This window comes from Alosa alosa, chromosome 4 (assembly GCF_017589495.1).
Source record: "Alosa alosa isolate M-15738 ecotype Scorff River chromosome 4, AALO_Geno_1.1, whole genome shotgun sequence".
Classification (NCBI taxonomy): domain Eukaryota; kingdom Metazoa; phylum Chordata; class Actinopteri; order Clupeiformes; family Clupeidae; genus Alosa; species Alosa alosa.
This window is the reverse complement of record NC_063192.1, coordinates 26990429-27013036: the sequence shown is the minus strand read 5'-3', so window position 1 is coordinate 27013036 and position 22608 is coordinate 26990429. Positions and strand designations below refer to the sequence as shown.

At 42.9% G+C, this 22608-nt stretch overlaps 1 protein-coding gene across 3 annotated transcripts in view; it reads right to left on the bottom strand.

The window, feature by feature from the left end:
• opn7b (opsin 7, group member b) overlaps positions 1-22608 on the bottom strand; it is a 78419-nt gene that overhangs the window by 6722 nt on the left and 49089 nt on the right. For 2 of the 3 annotated variants that reach the window (XM_048241350.1, XM_048241352.1), the window contains exons 2-5: positions 15159-15254; positions 14862-15024; positions 12576-12703; positions 2135-2469 (exon numbers count right to left, since the gene is read on the bottom strand). In XM_048241350.1, the coding sequence (XP_048097307.1) occupies positions 2135-2469; positions 12576-12703; positions 14862-15024; positions 15159-15252 (720 nt within the window). In that variant the 5' untranslated portion in view covers positions 15253-15254. Of the gene's footprint in view, positions 1-2134; positions 2470-12575; positions 12704-14861; positions 15025-15158; positions 15290-22608 lie in introns of those variants that run through there. The other variant, XM_048241351.1, reaches the window with a different exon arrangement.

Here is a 22608-nt window from a genome sequence, read left to right as displayed (position 1 = left end):
GGTAGGCCTAGGCTTTACCTTGACACACGCACACAACAGACATAGATTTTTCATAGAAATTGATTGCTTTTAATTAATTTCAACATATTATTGATTGTAATAGTCCATATTTCATTTCAATTTCACAATACAAAGAAATAGACTAAACGATTTAGTCTTCTCAATTTCACAACGTAACTCATTTGAACCAGACCACCGTCTCAGATAGGCTATCCTCAGTGTCAAACACAATAATGCATGTAGTATAACTTATACACAGGGAAAAAGCACTAACTGGCAGAAATTATAAGCCATTGCAGCCAAACTATGTTCTAGTATTGTTGAACCGTGGAAAATTAATTAACAATTTTGGAGTTTGCACTGAGATGTTGTCGGGTAGCCATTGAATATTCCGACATCAGAGATTGCTAACAGGTGTTTCAAAATATCATGAGAACTTTCCGGAGCTCTGAATGGCAGAGGATAGCTACAGATCATCAGACAACACAATCATTGTAGGCTGCATTATGGGCCATAATTTATGGCTTTGTCAATCAACATAGAAGAGGTGAAGCGCAAGTTCAACAGCAAACAGGACTTTTCAGCACATCAAACCATATAGGCTAGCCCAATAAACGCCTATGTAAATAGACAAAACACTCGCATCAAAGCAGGGTGACTTCTTCAGATTTGCGAGTGCTGTCAAAACGATCGTATACGGTTTGCTCATATAGTCTAGTGGTGTGGTGGTGAAGTGTCATCATGCTGCGTTCAAGAGCGTAGGGTAGGTCTACGTCCCGTAGTAGCCTATATTTTATTATTTAACGTCTTTAATGGTAAGAGATCGCACAGGGATGGATTATGAACGGTTGTTTAAGATTAAATTGCAATGCCAGACACCTTCAGATATGAGAGACCCCCTCAGGTTTTTGACTTTGTTGCTTTCACGGGAGCCAGTCCTCACTCTATGGGAGCTCGGCTCCCTCTGGCTCCAACGTAATTTGAGCACTGTTATGGTCCCACCACAAACATCCAGATTGTCTAATTAAGCGTGCCCACACGCACACACACACACCCGCACACGCACACACACACACACAGACACACACACAGCTTCCTTTGTTCTATTAAGAATATTCCTTAACTGTATCTTCAAATGAGTAAAAGTCAGTCACAATGCAATCATTTAAATTCAATAATCAGAGGACAGTGATCTGTTAAAGTCCGATGACTTACTACAACAAAGTTGCTAATGCATATTTCCATCACATGACCTCAAATGTCCCAAGAGAAAGTTTAAAGGTGCTCTAAGCGATGCTGGGTAACGTCACTTCTGTTGACATTCAAACAAAACAGAGAGCTAGTTTGCTACTTCCTCCCCCTCCCTCCCGTGCAATTGAAACTCTCCTAAACGAGCATCTCATCTGTGATTTGCTGGAACAGTTTGTTATGTTTTGCCCAGGTTGTTTTTGTAGCCGTTTTTGGAGCCTGGGCTGTCTACAGAGATCGCATTTTTTTACAATGTCAGGATACAGGCAGCTAGCGGATGGTGAGGTGATGTTTGCTGTAAGTGACAAAAAATGTTTTAGCCTAAAAAATGTGTGGCACCTTTAAGAAAGTTTTGCTTTTATATGCTCCAAAAAATAAGCTCTGCACACAGTGTAGATCCAAATTATATGATTTTTTAAAATGTATCTGTAACGTTTCAAGGATGGGTCTTAAACAGACGGCTTCCTGAAGCTTCCTTCCATCTGGGGAAGATCCTTTTTTAATAGAAACGTTGTCCACATAAAGAGAAAATAATACAATAAAACACAGTTTGGAGCCACACAATATGCAAACCTTATTTTTTTTATTTATATACTTTTAAAACAGTCAAACAATATGGTTCATCCTAATGTACACCTTTTGTAAACCTTGTATTTGTTTAGTAAAACACATTGCATGATTGCCAAAGCATTCAAAGAAACAGTAGACCTTGAATAAATACTGTACTAAAAGTGATTTCCACTGAAGCTTTGTGTTAGTCTAGGACTAGATTTTAATCCATTAACGGCAAGGCTGCACATGATATTAAATGTTTCATTATTCTCTCTCTCTCTCTCTCTCTTTCTATCTCCCTCTCTCTTGCTCTCCTTTCTCATGCTCCACTCACCTTGACGATGAGCGTCTGGGTGTTGGTGATCTTGTTCTGGGGCGAGACGTGCTGCTGCACGGCCTGCCGGGCTCCACGCACCGCCAGCAGGATGAAGAGGTACGAGAGGAAGATGATGGAGCAGGGCACAATGTAGCAGAAGAGGAAGAGCGAGATGATGTAGCTCATGGCCAGCAGGTCGGTGCGCGGCAGGTGCCAGTTGATGCAGCAGGCCGTGCCGTAGGGCTCGGGGCCGAACGCTCCCCAGCCGGACGCAGGCCCCACAGCGAAGATCAGTGCGTAGCACCACGAGCCCAGCACCAGCATCCGAGCATGGCGCGGAGAGAACTTACTGCCTGGAAAGTGGGGGGGTGGATGGGGAAGGAAAAGAAAGATGAGAGAGAGAGAACGAGAGAAAGAAAGAGAGAAAGCAGGAATGGATGCAGAAGAAAAGAGACAGAAGTGAGAAGAGAGAGAGAGAGAGAGAAAAGTGGAACATGAGGTATACTCTGGCAAGATTGTAGAGGATCTTTCTCTAGGAGAAGGCTAGCATTAAGACACACTGTTCGATTGAAAAAGACTTTGTGCTTTGATATTCAATGTCAGTCCTGTCTCTTTTTGCACATGGACTTGGACTGTCTGTCAACCTCTATGCACTTTATTAATGCAACTCAACAATGCACTACAATATATATGATCATACTGCATTCTGTCTATAGACTGTCTGATTTCTCAGAACTATGTGTAACCTGCGTTGTGTTGAACCTGCGCGGATCAGTTGGAACAGTTGAGCCAATAGCCCAGGCTACTGGCTCGCATACCAGCAGCTGAGGCGTCGGGGAGTGAGGTTTACTCAGGGTTGCCAACTCTCACGCATCCGGCGTGACACTCACGCTTTCAGCACCAATCTCACGCTCTCACGCACACGCAAGAAATGTCACGCCAAATCCATTCTTATTTTTTTGCAATCCGTTCATTTTTTTGTTGATGACTAGACTAGACCACAGCATTGTTTCTAAATAACAAGAGACGAGTTTAAGGCATACATATATGTCTAGACCAACAGCAGGTAGGTCTCAGCGCAGTGTTCTATTGATTCGCTGACTATTTTAATCCGGTCCGCGACACCAACACGTTGCTATTTAGACCTATGAGGCAGAAGGACACAAAGTGTAGCCACCCATTCTTCTCTGTTGAACTACTCACAAAGTAGGCTAGCCTAATCATCACACAGATATCATATTAAATAACTTTTATACGGTGCTATAGCCGCTATTTGCTGTGATAAACGGTTGGCGAGAAAATTAACTTTCAAGAAATAATCATAGGCTATTACTCTACAGCTCTGCGCTCATCTCAATTCATATAGGGTGGAATAGCCTATCTCACAAACTTTTCGTTCAACTACATGACAAACCGTAAACCAGAATAAACAGCAGAGCTTACCGAACACAAAGGTGTAATGCAATCCCCTGTACAATAAGCCGTTCCAGAGTAATCGGTTTTGAAATGGTAGCAAATTTCTATATGATCTCCAACTTTGGGCTTTAAGTGTCTTAAAACTGAGCTGTGCTTAAATACCTATATATCTGTAAATATTAAAATCAGAGGATATACAGCTCATGGCTAAGAGTTTGTCTATGTAGCCATAATTTTTATTTTCACAAAATGCTAAGCATGCATGTATTTAAGTTTCTTTAAAAAAGTGTGCTTAAATTGGGCAATGCATGATTTCATAACAGGCCAAATAGAAAAAATAAATGTTAAATATAGCCTAGATATAATATTAAAATTAGATGATATAGGCTAGTATAGAGTTAGATAAAGTTGGATGGTTCCAGAACTCACACCATGGATTGTGTCTTAAAGGAGCCACACCACTTTTATGACACTAGCTGTTCTGTTGTCCTTTAGTTTTGTTGCTACTGGGCATGAAAGGCAGGGCAATTATGAGTTCTGTCCAACATTGATGGCATAGGTTTAGAAAAAAAGTCAGCACATTTTAATCATATCGCAATAATACCAATAACCGTGATAATTTTGTTCATGATTTTTCATCAAATGTTCACACTCTATCTCTAGTGGCTGGTAAAAAAGTTGAGTGGCTGGTAGATTTTGGAATCCCCCAGCCACAATGGTAGGTGGAAAAAAATAATTTATTTCCATCCCTGATACATACGTACACTCATACACACATTCATATTTGTAAGTCTCAATCTGTCCATTTATTTCCACAAAACTCGCCAGAAGTCATCATTTAAGGAGTTATTTTTATTTTTTTTCTACCAGGGGGGCATGCCCCCGGACCCCCCTAGAATTGCTGAGCTACTACCTTTTTTCAGGTGGGCAGGGCGGCCCTTTTGTCTGTGCCCAGGGGCGCAGTGGCTCATAATCCTTCCATGCCACGGGGTAAAAACACTGGTCTTGTTTTCAAGTGTAATAAATAAATTAATTGTACATTTTGAAGAAACTTTTCCATTCTATTAGTTTTTTACATAGGCCTAAATCAGGGATTATACATAGCAAAAGAGTCAGGGAACAGACATTTTTTAATTAGGTTTAGGGAAAAATGTAACGCACACACACTATGACAAAATCTCACTCCAGCCAAACACCCAAAGTTGGCAACCCTGGTTTACCAATGTTTCTACAAGCACAGCTTGCAGCTCGCAGATCGAGATCAAAGTATGCTATTTTTTGCTCTGCTATCTAGGTGCTACTACAAGAGGAATGTACATACACATACACATACACACACACACACACACAGGAGTTCCACTTCTCTGCCTGAGGTGACATCGTTTTTTTTTTTGTGCTCACAGTAGGTTCCTATATCAATGTAAGCATTCAGGCACAGCACAAACCTCTTTCTGTCAGGCTGGGAGACAGTGTGGAAGCAGTAGGAAGATGAAAGCATGGAGCATGACGGCGGGTTAATTCTCCACACATACTTAAAGGCGACCTACCACATGTGGAGGAACAGGGGTGGGTCACATGTTCCAACAGGGACTGTATCTCAACCAGAGGGGAAGGGATTTTTTTTTTTTATTTAATCCTTCCATCAGCCTTATTACCCAACACCCCCCTCCCACACACACACACACACACACACACACACTCTCTCTCACACTCACACTCACACACACACACACACCCCTCCATCCACCCTCCTAACCATCTTGGTCTTCGGTCGCCATGGGACTTCAAACGTTTCCATTTCATACAATATAATTATTCTCGGTCTCCAGGGGGTATAACACAGAGGCTAGTTTCAGATTGTGTCTTATCCAATGGACTGAGGGGAGGCAAGGGGAGGCAGAGGATGGGTTGGGGGTGTCGTTTATTTATTCATCAGTGCCTCCTGGATGTGCATTGAAAATTGGTGTGATGACAAACATCAAACCGACTTGAATGCAGACCAGATGCGGAAACTGAATGCTTTTATATCATGGAACAAACAATGACAGTTAATAAATATACAGTGTCTCATGTCACCCTTCACTCTTGTTGTCATGTCGGAGATGTAAGATAAGGCGGAAGGCGTTACACAAAGCAGCTTTCGCCTCCAAACAGCTTTAATCCCCCGTCTTTTATATGTATGTGTGTGTGTGTGTGTTTCAGCCACGATGCCCCTGTAAGCTCTTTGAAAAGCTCGGCAAGTGAGATAAAGGAGAAGCTTTCCATGGGAAGCTAGGAGGCATCCTCGCTTTAAAGATAATTGATTCATGGCAAGTTAAGCTTGTATGAAATGATATCAGTTGGGCAAGCTGTGGGAGCCGTGTTTCACTGCACTGGCTTTGACCAGTCAGGGTTGGTGGTGGTGGTGTGGTGGAGACCCGGCGCTAGGGGGGGGGGGCAAAAGGGGGCGGTGCCCCCTCAAATAAAATCTGTGCCCCCTCCATTGTGAACACCATACTGTATTACGTTTTCTATTTTGTTGTTATTTCATGTAGATATAGTCTTCTTTCGTTAGTTAGGTTACATGCAGCGGCATAAAACTCACACAGCCAACTCTCCTTGCCCCGGTCTCACACACACACAATGGAGACTCCCCTCCGTGTCCTCATTAGCGGAGGGAGCGGGGGTGCGGTCGCTCCGGTCCCACGGCTGCCATGACCGCAAAAGGGTCCCACCGTTGGCCAAATCTATCTTGCTGAATTGTTATAAACATGCTTATTTGTACTGATTGCTTGGAGGGGGAGGGGGGGGGTGCTAGGGGAGGGGGTGCTACTAAAGATGCCGCTGGTCTAGTGCGCTCACAAAGGGAGCTCGTCATGCCTATGCTGTAAATTAAATAGCCTGCAACAGGCACTCTCCCTATCACGCTACACTGTTGCGTTTCAGAAGTGAAACTGATGCCACAACTGGTCTGGGTTTGCTGAAGTAACCTAGGCTACAGGCTGAATTTATTACAGAAAATCAAGCAACATAGCAAGTAGGCCTAGTCTACACTATTTAGAGACAGGAGCTTAAGTTTACCACGATAACAGCTGTCACTAATTCACATCGTTGTAGGCTGCGCCGATGCACAGACTAAACGGTAAAAAAGTTATGATAGCCTACTGGAAGCTTCTACCCTTTTGGATGTGTAGAGTTGTAGGCCTAAGTGCACTTAGTTGTTAGCGATTGCGTTTGTTAGGCTAGCCGATTGTAAAAATAGGGAAATTAAAGTGTGTGCCGTGCCTATACACTCGCGGAGATAACATTCGTTAGACAGGCAAAACTGTCAGCAGCAACATGCATAAGAGTCTTAATAATGTACAGTAAGAGCACAGCTGGGTCTCGCTGACACTCGCGGACACCCCCATCCCCCCTTGGAAATCGCAAATGCCCCCTCTGTCTCTGTACTCTGCAGCCGGGTCTGGTGTGGTGTGTGTGTGAGGGGGGCACTAGGAGGGCAATTTTAGTGCCCCTATTGAAGGGGTTTTTAAATGGAGGCCGAGACCAGAGGTAAGTGCCACTCACCCATCACCTCTCACCACCAGCACCCACATCCATATCCACACCACTGCAGCCCTCACCCATCAAAGGGGAGTGGAAGAGAGCAAGGATAAAAGGGGGCCGCTCTACCACACACACACACACACACACACACTCGCACACATGCACATGCGTATTTTAGTGTTCCTTTCACCTGCCCAGGGACTGCAGCAGAAAGTTAGCTAGGTAGCTAAATCTGGTTCAAAGCACCTACTGTATTCTCTTTTGGTGCATGGATCCCTGACAAAAACAAACTTCATCGTCTAAACTAAACAATACAGAGTAGTCACACACTAAACACATCCTTCTCCTGTCTCTCTCTCCCTCAATACAGAGTAGACACACACTAAACACATCCTTCTCCTGGCTCTCTCTCTCCCTCTGTCTCATACCCGCTCACAATGACAGTTTGTTATGATCAATCATTTCACATCTTCCCTTCAGCCCCCACAGTGTGAGCGCTAACAGAGACACACATAAGGAACTTGAGGACAAAGCCACATACATCTATTGTTATCACTGTCAGACTGCCTCCAGGAGAGAACAGCACCTTGTATCATCTTCCACACATCTTGCCTCTCTCTCTCTATCTCTCTCATTGTCTCTCTCTTTCTCTCCTGTGAATCTTCCTGAAGACTCCTGCTTTGATTACCCTTTTAAATGAGCAGTCCCCCTTTAATTAATTGATTGTGTTTGTGTATGTGTATGTAGGTGTGTGTGTGTGTGTGTGTGTGTACGTGCACATCTCTACAGACCATGCTCACCGTCCTGCTCCCTGAGGAGAATTAATGATGGTGACATTCCCTCCTGAATCTCAGGCTCGACCCCTCGTGTCCACCCTGAATGTAAATGCCTTGTGATTTATATACCATTAAGCCAAAGGAGCAGGGAGAAGAAGCCCCTCTCCTTCTCCAGCCTCCTCCACAGAGTGGGGTCAAGACTGTGGCTGGCTCAAGGGACTTAGCCCCATAATTATCCCTCCTTCAGCCAACTCGTCCCCATTATCACACCTGGCACACATAGCATGTAAGGTAGGGATCCAAGGGATCCGGGCATGGCTTTGTGGACAGGATTAAAATGGGATTGGGACAAGCCAAAGGACAAGAGGTAAACGACTGCTGGATGCCATGCTCAGGGATGAGACCATCACCTTGCCCCTGGGATGGGAAATGGGGATAGAGAATTGTGTGTGTGTGTGTGTGTGTGTGTGTGTGAGAGAGAGAAAATGGCACATAAGAGCCGTGGGAGGCATTTAGGGTAAAAACATTGAGGCACTATCGGTTTTGGCTGCGGAGAATTCTGCTGAGACCCATTTTAGAGATTCCAAATGCATGGTGCTGGGAGCATCTCCTGACAGATGGAGGGAAGTCTAATCGAAGTCTTCAGGCTGTGAAAATAGGTTTGGGGTTTTGTAGCAGAAGACTGGGGCAAGTTTCACAATGTCAAGTTCCTTCTAGGGAAACATTCCCAAATTGAAAGGAATCCTGGTCCTCTAGATGCTCAAAGAGTAATCTCGCCATGGTGCTTAGGGGAATGGGTTTTATATGGAAGGTTAACAGGCTAACTCCTTCCATCTTATTGGATGTACAACCCTTTAGCTTTCAGGGTTTATATAGATGTACATTTTACCATGGGATTTCATCCCAGAGCACAGTGATAAAGACATTTCATAGATGGAGTGGTTACGGTGGAGGGATGCAGTTTTCATGGAGCATGCAATTCACAAGTGTTATTTTAAAGGCAATGCAGTTGGGGAACATTAAATAACACCAATGCACCAGCACTGAGAAAAGAGGCAATAAATGTAGTCAATGTCAAACCAGTGAAAAATTCTGCACACACGTCTGAATCCCAAGGTGAAGATAACAGGGGTCACCTGTCACCTGTCTAACACTTTCATTACACTGCACATTGGGGCAGCGAGGAGAACAGGAGGCAGCTATTCCACATGAAAATCACATCAGGAAGTCAGAAGAGTGGATAGGTCAAAAGGCTAAACCACTGCATAATTGGATGGATGGATGGATAGATAGATAGATAGATACAAGGATACAAGGATACAAGGAAGTTTATTGTCACATGCATATATAGATAGATAGATAGATAGATGGATGGATGGATGGATGGATGGATGGATGGATAGATAGATAGATAGATAGATAGATAGATAGATAGATAGATAGATAGATAGATAGATAGATAGATAGATAGATAGATAGATAGATAGATAGATAGATAGATAGATAGATAGATAGATAGATAGATAGATGGATGGATGGATGGATGGATGGATGGATGGATTTAGATAGATGGATGGATGGATGGATGTAGATGGATTAGATAGATGGATGGATGGATGGAGATGGATTAGATCCTTCACTCTGCCCATTTGAACTATTTCTCCGGCACTCTGCAGCTCCTCTCAAAGATCATACTGATCCCAAAATGTCAAAATGCAAACGTCTATGTCCATACTCCATGAACCTTGCACACAGGAGATACACACACAAAACAAAACACACACACACACACAAAACAAAAAACACACACACACAGACCTAATCCCCACTGATAAAGATCAGCTGTGGCTAAGGATGCCGTCTGGTGCTCCATTACCCTCGCAGGCAGCAAAAGGGCCAAACGAGAAGCATGTTTCTGGGGTTCCAGATGGGTTTCTGGGTCTCACCAGCCGTGGACATGAAACAGGAGATTCGTTTGTACGTGACCAGGCTTTTTGCACCTGCTGTGCCGAGCCCATGCCAGGGTGTGTGTTATGGGGTGTGTAGGCTGTGTGTGTTGTGTGATGTGAGATACTGAAAAGGCATTAAGGAGTTGATATGGACAAGAAGCTGATATGCCCTAAGAGCTCATTGATTGCCACTCTTTGTTTGTGTGCATTTGTGTTTGTGATTGTGTGTGTGTGTGCTCAAGTGTTAGTAATCAGGGTTCTTTGTGGCCAGCTCATATAAACACATAATTATTTGTGTGCATTTACATATCAAACATGATAACTTGAAAGAAGTCTCTCTCTTCTCTCTCTCTCTCTCTCAGAAAAACAGAACATAATAACAACCACACCAAATTGTCTGATACTAAGCACCTTTGCCAATTAGTGCTTTTGTTTACCACAGACAGAAGCAGCAGTATGACTGTAGTTCAACATATTTCATTTCATGACTCTAATTAAACTATTTACAGATACTGTAATTGACTTTTCAAAAGGGAAAATAAAAAAGCTCACGAAAAAAAAAAAAAAAGAACATTGTTACCTTCAATGCAAACCTTGACCATAAATTAGTGCTTGTGAAAAAATTAAAGTCAATTCAAGGTGCCTCAGTCTATTGATATGGTTGATGCAGTATGTAGATTAACCCAGTTAGGATTGAATAAAGAACATCCTGGGGGAAGTTACACAACGTGTGCTTTTGAGTCAGCATCAATAGCAACACCAACTGAGTTTTGAAGTCCTAGACAAACAATGCACAACATAAAGACAGAGACTATAACCTCAGCTAATTCCTCTTGTGTTTGTGTGTCTCTGTGTGAATGGCAGGCATGTATGTGTTTATGTGTGTGTGTGTGTGGTGTTTGGTATAGAGGAGGAGGTGGTGGTGATGTTGCGATGGCAGCGGAGACTGCGACACGTTATGCAACCGCTGGCAGCTGTGAGTGGCACAACGACTAATCCTGCTCATTAGTGGATTCTCTCCTGCGCACGCATCGCAGCAATTATTCAAATCCGCTCTGCTCGCTGCACACAGAGCCACTGCACACCTCACACACACACACACACACACACACACACACACACACACAGCACATGTACACACCTTCTTGGAGGGAACAAAAAGAAATGGGGAGGAAAAAGGGATGAACATCTGAGCCACAGGTGCGTGCGCCGTTACCCTCTATTTCCCTTCTTCCTCCTATTCTTCTTCTTCCACTTCTTCTTCTTCCTCCTCTTCTTCTTCTTCCTCCTCTTCTTCTTCCACTTCCTCCTCTTCTTCTTCCTCCTATTCCTCTTCTTCTTCTTCTTCCTCCTCTTCTTCCTCCTATTCTTCTTCTTCTTCTTCCTCCTCTTCTTCCTCCTCCTCTTCTTCCTCCTATTCTTCTTCCTCTTCTTCCTCCTATTCTTCTTCCTCCTCTTCTTCTTCTTCTTCTTCCACTTCTTCTTGTTCTACTTTACTCTGTTTCTCTTCTCTCTTCTTCTGAATGTGTTACCTCCCTCCTTCATGTCTTTTTCTTTATTGTATTGTATTGTATTGTGTGTGTGTGTGTGTGTTTGTGTGCGTATGTGCGTGTGTGTGTGTGTGTGTGTGTGTGTGTGTGCGCTGCATGGTGTGTGTGTGTGTGTCGCATGTGTGTGTGTGTGTGTGTGTGTCTTGCCAGCGTGGTGTGTGTGTGTGTGTGTGTGCGTGTGTGTGTGTGTGTGTGTGTGTGTGTGTGTGCGTGCGTGCGTGTGTGTGTGTGTGTGCGTGCGTCCGTGTGTGTGTGTGTGTGTGTGTGCGTGTGCATGTTTCCTTTCATTCACTTTCCCCAGGGGAGCTGGCTGGGGTCTGTGGAGATTGATTGAGTTTGTGTGATCTCCCAGTTTTAAGAAGAGAACAAAGCTTTTTTTCCATGGGTATCCCTCGTCAATACTGGGAATTCATTACCTCAGATAAACGCCTTTGTCATTTCCTGATACTTTTTACCACCTACTTCACTACGTGCTTTGCATATTTTTCATCTTGCGTGTTGTGTTAAACCTCCTCATGCTCCGTTTGAGAGTGCTGCCATTGAAGACTGTTACAACAGTGAATGCTGTTTATGCCTCTGCCATGAGAGCTGACAGAAACAAATCTGAAAGTGCAGCACTTTCATTTCCATATACAATCCTGACAAATCCTTTCCAATGAATCTTGGCAGAGTGCCAAAACTCTTTTTTGTCTACTTATAAGAATAGACCAGTGGAGTGATTTTATATTCTTCTTAACTTTACAAATATGCAGGTTATTGTTTTGTGTGTACAGTATGCGTTGCGATCAAGCACAGACCTGACTCACTGGTACAATACAATTGCTGCTGTATTCAACAGGGGGTTCTGTTTTTGTTTGTGTATTTCATAACAGTTCACATGTATGACCTGTCACACACTGAGAAGCTAATGTGGAGTGTGTTGGAGTCTTATATAAGTATATATACTTTTTTGATCCCGTGAGGGAAATTTGGTCTCTGCATTTAACCCAATCGGTGAATTAGTGAAACACAAACAGCACACAGTGAACACATAGTGAGGTGAAGCACACACTAATCCCGGCGCAGTGAGCTGCCTGCTACAACTGCGGCGCTCAGGGAGCAGTGAGGGGTTAGGTGCCTTGCTCAAGGGCACTTCAGCCACGGCCCACTGGTCAGGGCTCGAACCGGCAACCCTCCGGTTACAAGTCCAGAGTGCTAACCAGTGGGCCACGGCTGCCCCAAAGTATATTATTATAACTATTACCATAGTTAGGGCAGCAAACTTTGAGCCAGCACACCCACGAGAGGACAGTCAGGTTGGTCAGACTGCACAGGCCAAAGAAGACACCACAGAAGGCATAGATCATGCACATGGGCTCAGGAAACAGCCACCTGCAACAATGAACATAAGAGAGGCGGAAAGAGAGAGAGAGAGAGAGAGAGAGAGATAGAGATAAATACTGTAAGCAAATATCCACACATCTCCCACCAGCCTTCATAATAGTGATGTATCTGTCTGTTTTTGCTTTGCATTGCTATATCATTGCAGCATCATTATCCTTCTTGTGATGACCCTGTTATATCATTCAATGTGAGTAAACAGGAGCGTGATTATTAGGTAAAGTGTAAACGATTACCATTTAGCCTCACTGTGCTAATTACTAATCTTTCAGGGAATACAAGAGTAACTGAAGAGATCAATTTCACTGCCCTCATTTAACTCTTCTTATTACGTTATCTGACACTTTTGTCTTTCTTACAGCTATTCATTTAGCTGACACTTTCATCCTAAGCGTGTTGCAGTATAGTCAAGGTAAACATTCAGTTACCGAAGAGTGTGTATTCTCTGAGGGTCAAACCTAGCCTAGAAATCTAGACGCACCCTAGCCAGGGCTAGTCTAGCAACTTTCTGTTGGCTTGTGTGCTGGAAAAATGAAACTTCTATCAGGCCAATCAAATCGTGTATAGAGACGTTAGGCGGGCTTAACATAATGATTGATGGCAGAGTTGCAACGGTTTGGCTTGAACTCCCTGCTACTTGAAAACAAAGCAGATGGATGTTGCTGTTGGCGAACAGCGTGACACGAGTTAAGCTTTTTTTAAGTTGGAAAAAGTTTGAACTAGCCAACTAGCTCCGGTGGGAAAACGCATGGGACTCATAGCGCTGTCCTATTGCATGCAGAGGGAATTTGAAAGACAACCGATTATCCCGCCCCTCGGACTGAGCACTGCCAACGGTGAGTTCCCAGACCCTACATTTTAATGTGGGTCTGGCTCGTAAGGCTAGGTCAAACCCATAACCTTTGTGAAATTAACTCCTTACTTACTCTTCCAGTTAGAGGAGTTAGAGGAACACGTCATGGACACACGCACGCACACGCGCGCGCACACACACACACACACACAGACACACACACACACACACATGCTTCCCTGTGATCTGATTGCGTTTGAAGAGATAATATTTAAATAGTTAAGATTTAACCCCCCTCCCCCCAACTACACACACACACACACACACACACACATACAGTACACACACACACACGTCTCTCTGATCTGACTGTGGAGCTAGTATTTAAACGTCAGCAGACCTAGTGTGTATATTTTTGTTTTGTATTAAATTACCAAACACAATGATTTTTCTCCCCATTTATACTTTGAGAAAGCGATTGTCACACTCTGTCTGAACCAGAAAGCAAATAGATATCTTGCCACACTGAGACCGTCGACTGCACTCTGACTGTCATCTGTGATGAGAAGTGTTCAGTGACCTCCTGTTCTTCCACAACACACTCCGCTGCTCAATCTCATGATATACCATCACTTTTGCCATCAGAAAGCCTGACCACTGAGCTGTCTGAGAGTCCTTTCAGAATGGATGAACAGGATTTTATGTAACATTGTGTTTTTGGTAATGTAATGTTTGGTAATGTCTTTGCATGACAATGACCACACAAGCTCCTGCTTATTATTCACAATGTCAACACTTAAAGATTATGAATGAATGAATCTTATATTAGCTCTCATCAGTCATTTCACATATTGGCATATCGGTTTCTGTCAATTCTAATCAATAACTCCACAAATCCCTCATTTAAAATGTAAAGCCACCCACCAGGAATGGACTGATTTAGCTGTAATCCAGTTTAACTGATGCAGCCTTAATGGAATAAGGGTCTGTTTTGAAGAGTGAAAAAAGCCCTGTATACTAATTACAGTGCAATAAACCTTAGACTACTCACTGACATAACTCAACACAGTTAAAGCAACAAGATGACTTAATTGTTTGAGTTGAGTGTCCTATTCTTGTTTTACAGTGTACCCACTGAGAGCTAGTTTACTGAGATGCAATTAGTTACTAAGATGCAATCATCAGGAGTGACATCATCCAAGTTGGAGCATAGAGAAGTAACATAGAGAGAGAGAGAGAGAGAGAGAGAGAGAGAGGCGGAGAAAGAGAGAGAGAGAGGCGGAGAAAGAGAGAGAGAGAGAGAGAGAGAGGCAGATAAAGAGAGAGAGAGAGAGAGAGAGAGAGAGAGAGAGTTACCTGTGGTTAAAAGCGGAAGGGATGGCGAAAGGGAAGAGGGTCAATGTCATGCCCATGTCACTGAATGACAGGCTGACCACAAAGAACTCGGCAGGCTTCAGAGAGGACTTCTTCCGGTAGGCCACAAACAGCAGGGTGCTGTTCCCCATCAGAGACATGACACCTGGAGTAAGGTGGGGTGGAGTTGAGGGGTGGAGGAACAAGACAGATGTTCAGAGAGGGGCTTTCTTTACCCCACTGCAATAGACCTTGCTGAATGGAGAGAACATCTGGACAGGGTGGATGGACGATACGTACCAAAGATGGTGTAGATGGAGGCCAGTATGTAGTCGCCTTCTTTGGAGATTGTGGACACATACAATCCAATTACAACTTCAGAGGCATTTCCCATTTCTAAGGAGGTAAAGGACACAGAGAGAGAGAGAGAGAAATTAAGAGAGATAAAGAGAGATCCAATTTAGATAGATAGATAGATACTTAATTGATCCCCAAGGGGAAATTCAGGAATCACACTATATGAACTGACTCGTAAAGCTATCATCACTGGCTGACATGGACAGTACCTATACCCCAAGGCGACACAATGCATACAAATCACCATCCTGACCAAGCCACTTCTACATTGTATCACCTGAGTTAGTCCCTATGGGCCCATGGCCCTATGTAGAGAGAGAGAGAGAGAGAAAGATTGGCAACAGAGGCCCACCTTACCCTAAATTACCACCCTGTATCGAGTCCATAGAGCTAAACCTAGGGGGAGAAATCCCAACAGAGACTACTGCAAAGCCCTAACTGAGAGAGCTTACAGCAGCTCGAAGAGATCACACAGCATGCTCGGTCAGTTTAAAATGATTATCTTGAGATGCTGGGATTCATTAACTGAGGGAAATATGCATGATAAGAACGAATCAAGAAAACAAAAAAAACCCCATTGTAGTATTTCCTTCGGGATTTGATGTAAAAAAAAAATGTCACCTGAAAGGCATCTAAAAGGTCTGCCTCTTATTTCACAGTCACATAATTAATTCTCATGTTGAGCAGGTAAATAAACACACAGTCCCCATGGTTTTGACCACAGCTGACCCATGCTAGTAACGGTCACACTGCCTTTTTTTTAGTTTAAAGCCTGCATGTACTCTGTAGCTGCCACTTTCTCCTCCCATAGGGTAAGGACAAAGATCCTTGATTACTAGCTCCACTTTAACCCTCTCTGGTAAGGAGCTGTTTGGTTCTGCATCAAACAGCCAAATCTTCTCTGTGTGCTGAGAAATGAGGGATTGCCCGATCCCGGGAATAAGAGCGGCAGCACTCAGGACCGTGCTAACAGATTTATTTTTCCCCCTCTCTTACTAAATACAAATGAGTCCTTTTTCAGGAAAACGTGAACACTAACACAACTAACACACACACACACACACACACATGCACACAAACACAAAAGGTGATGTTTGTCATTGTGGGGGTTTAGCTTATTTGCTATATTTGCACTTCCATGATTCTTATAAAAAATAAAAATGAAAGTCATTTTACTCTGGAAGAAGTAGTGTATTCTAACATCCACAATGTATTATATGCAGCATATTTTCCAACATTCATATCCAATATACATAGTTTACATAATAATACATAATATATGATGTACTGTATGTTACTCTGTTACAAGCAATTACACAAATGTTCCTTTGCTGACAACCAACACTACACAATTTACCTTTGACAATCACCATGGGATCGGCTTCACTGCACACAAGAACATAGCCTATGGCTAATAAAGGAGATGGTTGTGGAGGCTGTGCTCTATGTTTACATGTGCACTCAATAGGCCTGCCCACATATAAGCAACCCCCCCCCCACACACACACAAACACACACACACTCAGGACATGCACTACACACACATATAAACCATCTTACATGTGCACATACACTCAACACATACAGAAACACACAAGAACACACACGTCAAGAGCAGACATCCTGAAGTGGATCTATCATTGCCAGATATATTATAGTAACTGCAGCGCTTCAATTTGCCACGTTAATATTTGCTGAATTGCCTGAAGAAAGATTTTCTTAATTGAATGATTGGAATACCTGGTTGATGAGGAGTAACTCAATATTTGTAATCGATTCAGAATGTAAAATTGCATTAGAGATCTAGATCACTGCAATGCTGACATTTTATTAAGAGTAAACAGATGAGCAAAATAGATGAAGGCATGCCAGTCAACACATTCCTGTGTGTTATTGAAAGGTCATGACACTACTCATATCAAAGAAAAGTGTAATAGTATACTGTTCACAGAAAACCACCCTGTTTTCCACTGAGACTCCAAATAACTAGTGCTGTCAAACGATTACATTTTTTAATCACGATTAATCGCTGAATTCCTATAGTTAATCACGATTAATCACATATTTTATCATATGATTAAAATTCTATTATTTTGCATTTATGAACTTTCCAGGAGTCCATATTAACAATAAAGCAATTATTGTTTATCTTGATTGGGATTCAAATGAAAGCAAAGCACGTTACTTTATTAACTGAACTTTAAGACATAGGTCTTTCAAATCAAATTTCAAAAGATGTGCAGCAGACCTGAGGCAACACTATATATTCTTCAGAAATATAGCTGATGTAAACTGAAATAAATGCTACTGCAGAAGTGCATGCACAAAATGTAGGCCTACACACATTATAAAGGGCATAACAAACAGAAAATATTATATTCATACTATATTCATTACCTTTTTCAGTTGAAAATAAGGAACTTTTCAACATGAGTGCATTGCCATTTTACAGGCCTACAGTCTATGGTGCACTGTCACTTGCCACACACATCAATGCCGAAGTTTTAACAGGCAAACACTGGATGAACAATGGATTTTATGGAGCAGCGACCAAATATAACTGAATCGTGATTACATGGCTGCAAAGTGCGATGCTGGTGTGCGGAGTTGTATTGAAAAGAATGTAATCTAATGTAAATGAATGTCGAAAGCAGAGTGCATCGCAAATAGTAGCAGCCAAAGAGGAATGTTGATAACAGAACAAGTGACGGTGAAAAAATCTTTGGCGGCACACAACTAATGCGTCAGCCTAGGCTACTACTCTTTGGCCGGCTCGTTAGCCCAACCAAGTGTGTGCAGCTTGCCTTTATGTAGCCTACTAACGGCACATCATCATAAAGATACATTTGATCTGCATCTGCATCACGCCCCATTTTAGCGGAAAGCATGTTAACATTATATCATTGAAAGACAGCTAGTAATCACACCTTGACGTTACATGTAGTTATTAATTCACAGGACATTCAATCATTTTACTCACGGCAGTTATGAAGAATTGTGTTTATGTAACTTACTCATGTCGAAACGATGTACATTACCAACCTTATTCGTTTGCAATACCCAATGTATTATACAAATTTAGCATGTACACTTATCATAATATCCCATGCAAAACGGTTAGCTTGCTAGCTAGCTAACTGTGGAACTTCAGTATAGCCAATTATCTCACCTAGTTGTAGGAAATAGGCTACGTTCATATTACAAGTGATAGAATGAATGTGTGACTTATGTTTAGTTGATGTTATGACATGTAAAGTTAAGCTTGCTGAACTTAATTAGTCAGCCACGGGCAGTTTGACTGTGCCTATCGATACATTACACTCCTGTTAGTAAACTGGAGAGAGCAAAACATAGGAACATGGTCACATTAATCCCATAAACACACAGATAACTCTTACACCAACCTTAATTTGTGCCTTTTATTCATGTTTGTTTCAAGATTTAGTAAGTTTACTATAAACACGCTTTAAGCTTCCACTTTGATGCAGCATAGATTTCCATTATATCAGTCATCTTCCCCCTAAAAGGGGGCGTGTATGCAGCACATACGTTTTCGTCAGTGCGTATTGTTTAGTTTCCGGTCTGGCTAGATCGGTGTGGTGTTGTAGTTGTTCTAACGTTACTAGTCGTTGCAACAGCATGTGAAAAAACTACAAAGTTTGTTACACCAAAATGAACGTTAATCTCGCGATAAAAAAATTGACGCCGTTAAAATAGGTTTCCGTTAACGCCGTTAATAACGCGTTTAACTGACAACACTACAAATAACGCAGTTGTTTGTAAGTCCGTTTGGGACGACGCTTTCTGTGTGCAGTTTGTTCACTGTGTGTGTGTGTGTGTCTCTCTCTTTCTCTCTATTTCTGTGTCTGAGTGTGTGTGTTTGTATGGACAGTGAGCAAATACAGGTTATTCTGACCTAGCTACGACTCAAAGGGATGTTAATGCAGAAACAGTGCGTCACCAGGCAGATAGACAGAGAGACCACTTACTTTAACATAACTGTGTAAGTGTTTCTGTGAGTGAGTCTGTGTGTGTGTGTGTGTGTGTGTGTGTCAGAGAGAGAGAGAGAAATGTTTTTTTTACATGCTTCCATGTGCCTTATGAGGTGATCTGACTGGGAATTGAGAGAATGAGATCTTCCTGGAACCAGAGCTAGTGAGCGGAGCTGAGCAGTGTGAATATCCCGCTCTTCGCTCAGATGACTGTTCACTCTGCCACTCCTCCGCTCAAATTCGCGCCAGGTCGCTCCGCTCAATTTCGCTCCCCGCTCCACTTAAAAATTCTCCAATTTAAGAGAGGGAGAAATAATCCACAAGCTGAATTGTCACCATAAACAGAAAACTTAAATCCCAAAGAACTAAGAGGCCTATTTCACTTAAAGAACATTTATTTTCAAAGATAGTGCAACACCGATATAGTGCAACAACCAACAAGCTTGGCAACGTCAATACACATAAGCCTAAAACTAAAGGGATCAGTGGGATTAATTGCATAAAGAATGCAGGCTTAGCATCCAAGTTTTACTTTAGCCTTCTATATGATATGAAGCATATTTAAATTGCTCATGTTTTTCTTTAACCTGATTTCGTTCCGCCTAGCTCCACTCACATCCATCTGGGATCACTTCCGTTGAGAGTGATTTCGGCACCAGATTGTATGGTAGAGCCAATCAGGACGCAAGGCGGGAGTTTCATAGATATGATGTAGCGTAGAAGCGACTGATTTTTGATAAGCCCCAGCCTTCTGAAACACCACTCCAATGGATCGATCCCAGATGGATGAGTGGAGCTAGGCGGAACGAAGTTCATCTAGCGAGAGTCAGGTTAGTTTTTCTTTGCTTTCCATAGCACACTCTCATGTTTCCGCAAAGTGTCTTCTTAGATTCTAAAATTAATCTTAACTCACTGAAACAGTGTCACCACATGGTTGTTTGTGCTCTACATTGTTAGTAGGCTATCTATATATAGTATATATATTTTTTGATCCCGTGAGGGAAATTTGGTCTCTGCATTTATCCCAATCCGTGAATTAGTGAAACACACTCAGCACACAGTGAACACAAAGTGAGGTGAAGCACACACTAATCCCGGAGCAGTGAGCTGCCTGCAACAACAGCGGCGCTCGGGGAGCAGTGAGGGGTTAGGTGCTTTGCTCAAGGGCACTTCAGCCGTGCCTACTGGTCGGGGTTCGAACCGGCAACCCTCCGGTTAGTCCGAAGCGCTAACCAGTAGGCCACGGCTGCTCCACAATCTAGTTGTTTTGTAGGAATAGTAGGCCTACACATGACTTCAGTTTCCTTGCTAAAATATTTAACAAGCTCCATCCCCATCAACAAACTTACAATGGATTTGGGCACGTGGTGTCTGAGCAGTATCGGAGCGACATTGGAGCGGATCAGAGCGGCCGCTCCAGCCTCTAAATTAAAAAGCGCTACAACAAAATTCCATCCACTCCGCTCCTCACTCGCTCGCTCGCACTCCGCTCCGCTCATTAGCTCTGCTTGGAACTCAACCTGTTTGCAGAAAAATGCATTAAAGTGACAGATTGACAGTCACCTTTCCCTAAAGTATCATGTGTCTTTCTGAGGCCTGTGTCTGAGGTAAACACACATCTATCAGATGCCATACCCTCTCATGTCAAAGTCCCACGCACAATCAGTAGCTGTCATGGCAGAGCAGAGTGGTGATGTATATTTGATAAGGAGAAACATTTGAACCCTGTCGTGTCATTTGAACCCTGTTGAAAAGGGGGGCGGGATGTTTGCTGGATGTCAGTGGGAACACATGTAGCTGTGGCTGTGGTTGGTGTCCTGTGATTGTAGAATGAATGCTACTGTACTCCTCCCTGTAGTGTGTGTGTGTGTGTGTGTGTGTGAGTGTATGTGAGTGTGTGTGTGTGTGTGTTTGTGTATGTGTGTGTGTGTGTGTATGTGAGTGTGTGTGTGTGTGTTTGTGTGTGTGTGTGTTGAGAGTGTGTGTGTTTCTGTGTGTGTGTGTGTGTGGTTGCCTGCGGGTCTGTTCTCTCCAGAGGTCCACAGAGCCCAAACGGAGCTGGGTGCCTGTGAGCACACACAACATTTAACAAACTAATGATGCCATTTTTCTGCCCGTCTGATTTCCTGACTGCTGCATGTCCAATGGCTTTGGTTCCACTGCAGTGGAATGACAGGCCAGATACAGTAAGGATACCACCAAACCAGCCGCACTCACAACCACACACACTCACACAGCAGACAGGGATGCAGAGAAGGAAAAATCTCTCTGAGATGAGAAATGAGAGATATAGGCAGAGAGAGATGAGAGATATAGGCAGAGAGAGAGAGAGAGAGAAATTTTGAGTGGGTGAGTGAGAGAGAGAAATATTGTATTGTTTTGCGTGTTGTATTGTTGGTTTGTTTTTGTTCTGTCAGATCAGGCATGGAGACATTTAGAATTCTTGGTCCTTGTATTTCTCATCTTTTGTATGAGTTCTTTGCCAATGCAAATGCCTTGCTTATCATGTTAATGCACCTTTGAATTTGAGAGCCAAGGAGGGAAAGCGTGAAGGAGCTGAAGAGAGAAAGATGTATGAAAAAGAAGGAAGAGAAGAATAAGGGAAGAGAAGAACAAGGGACAGATGTTGCAGAAGAGAGAGAGAGAGACTGGAAGTGAAAGATGTGAAGAGCTGAACAGAGACAGCTTGGGGCAATGAAACAGAGAAAGAGGCTCAGGCTAGCTAGCTGGTTCTAGGAGCCTGGATACACATTGTCAAAAATGATTCTAACATAAACTGCCCGGACACTTCCAAATCTGCTTCTCCTGTGTTGTTTATTGTATTTTTTTACCCATTTGCTTTGATATTTGTTTTTCCTGCCAGTTCAACTCAGTGGGGGTCTCTTTAACAGATGTCTTTAATACACAAGAGTGGATAGCTCATCTGTCATTGGCAGCTCCTGGTCTCATTGTTCATTGTCTCGTGTCCCAGAGAAAGGTAAATATCCTTAGATGGAAACATGGCTGCACTCAGGACAAGCACTTACAAGTCTTCAACTGCATACGTAAGCTACACTCATTTATCGTCCTCCAAAGGTCTATTGGTAACTCTGGGAGAGATGCACACAGAGAGGAAGATGGACAGATGAGAGGAGAATGAGAGACAAAGGGAAATGATGATGATGAAGAAGAAGAAGAAAGGGGTGACATGAGGTATGATATTGTTAAGTATACTTTATATTAAACATGGAGGGATGAGTCATGCTGTTCTCAAAATAGCCAAGAAGAGCAGACTCACTTTAAAATGCAAAATGCAAATAACAACAAAAGAACAGAATCAATCTCGGCCAGCTATCCCCTAAAGGGTCTGAGTGAGAATAACACAGCATGCTTGCAAACAGCACACACACACACACACAAAC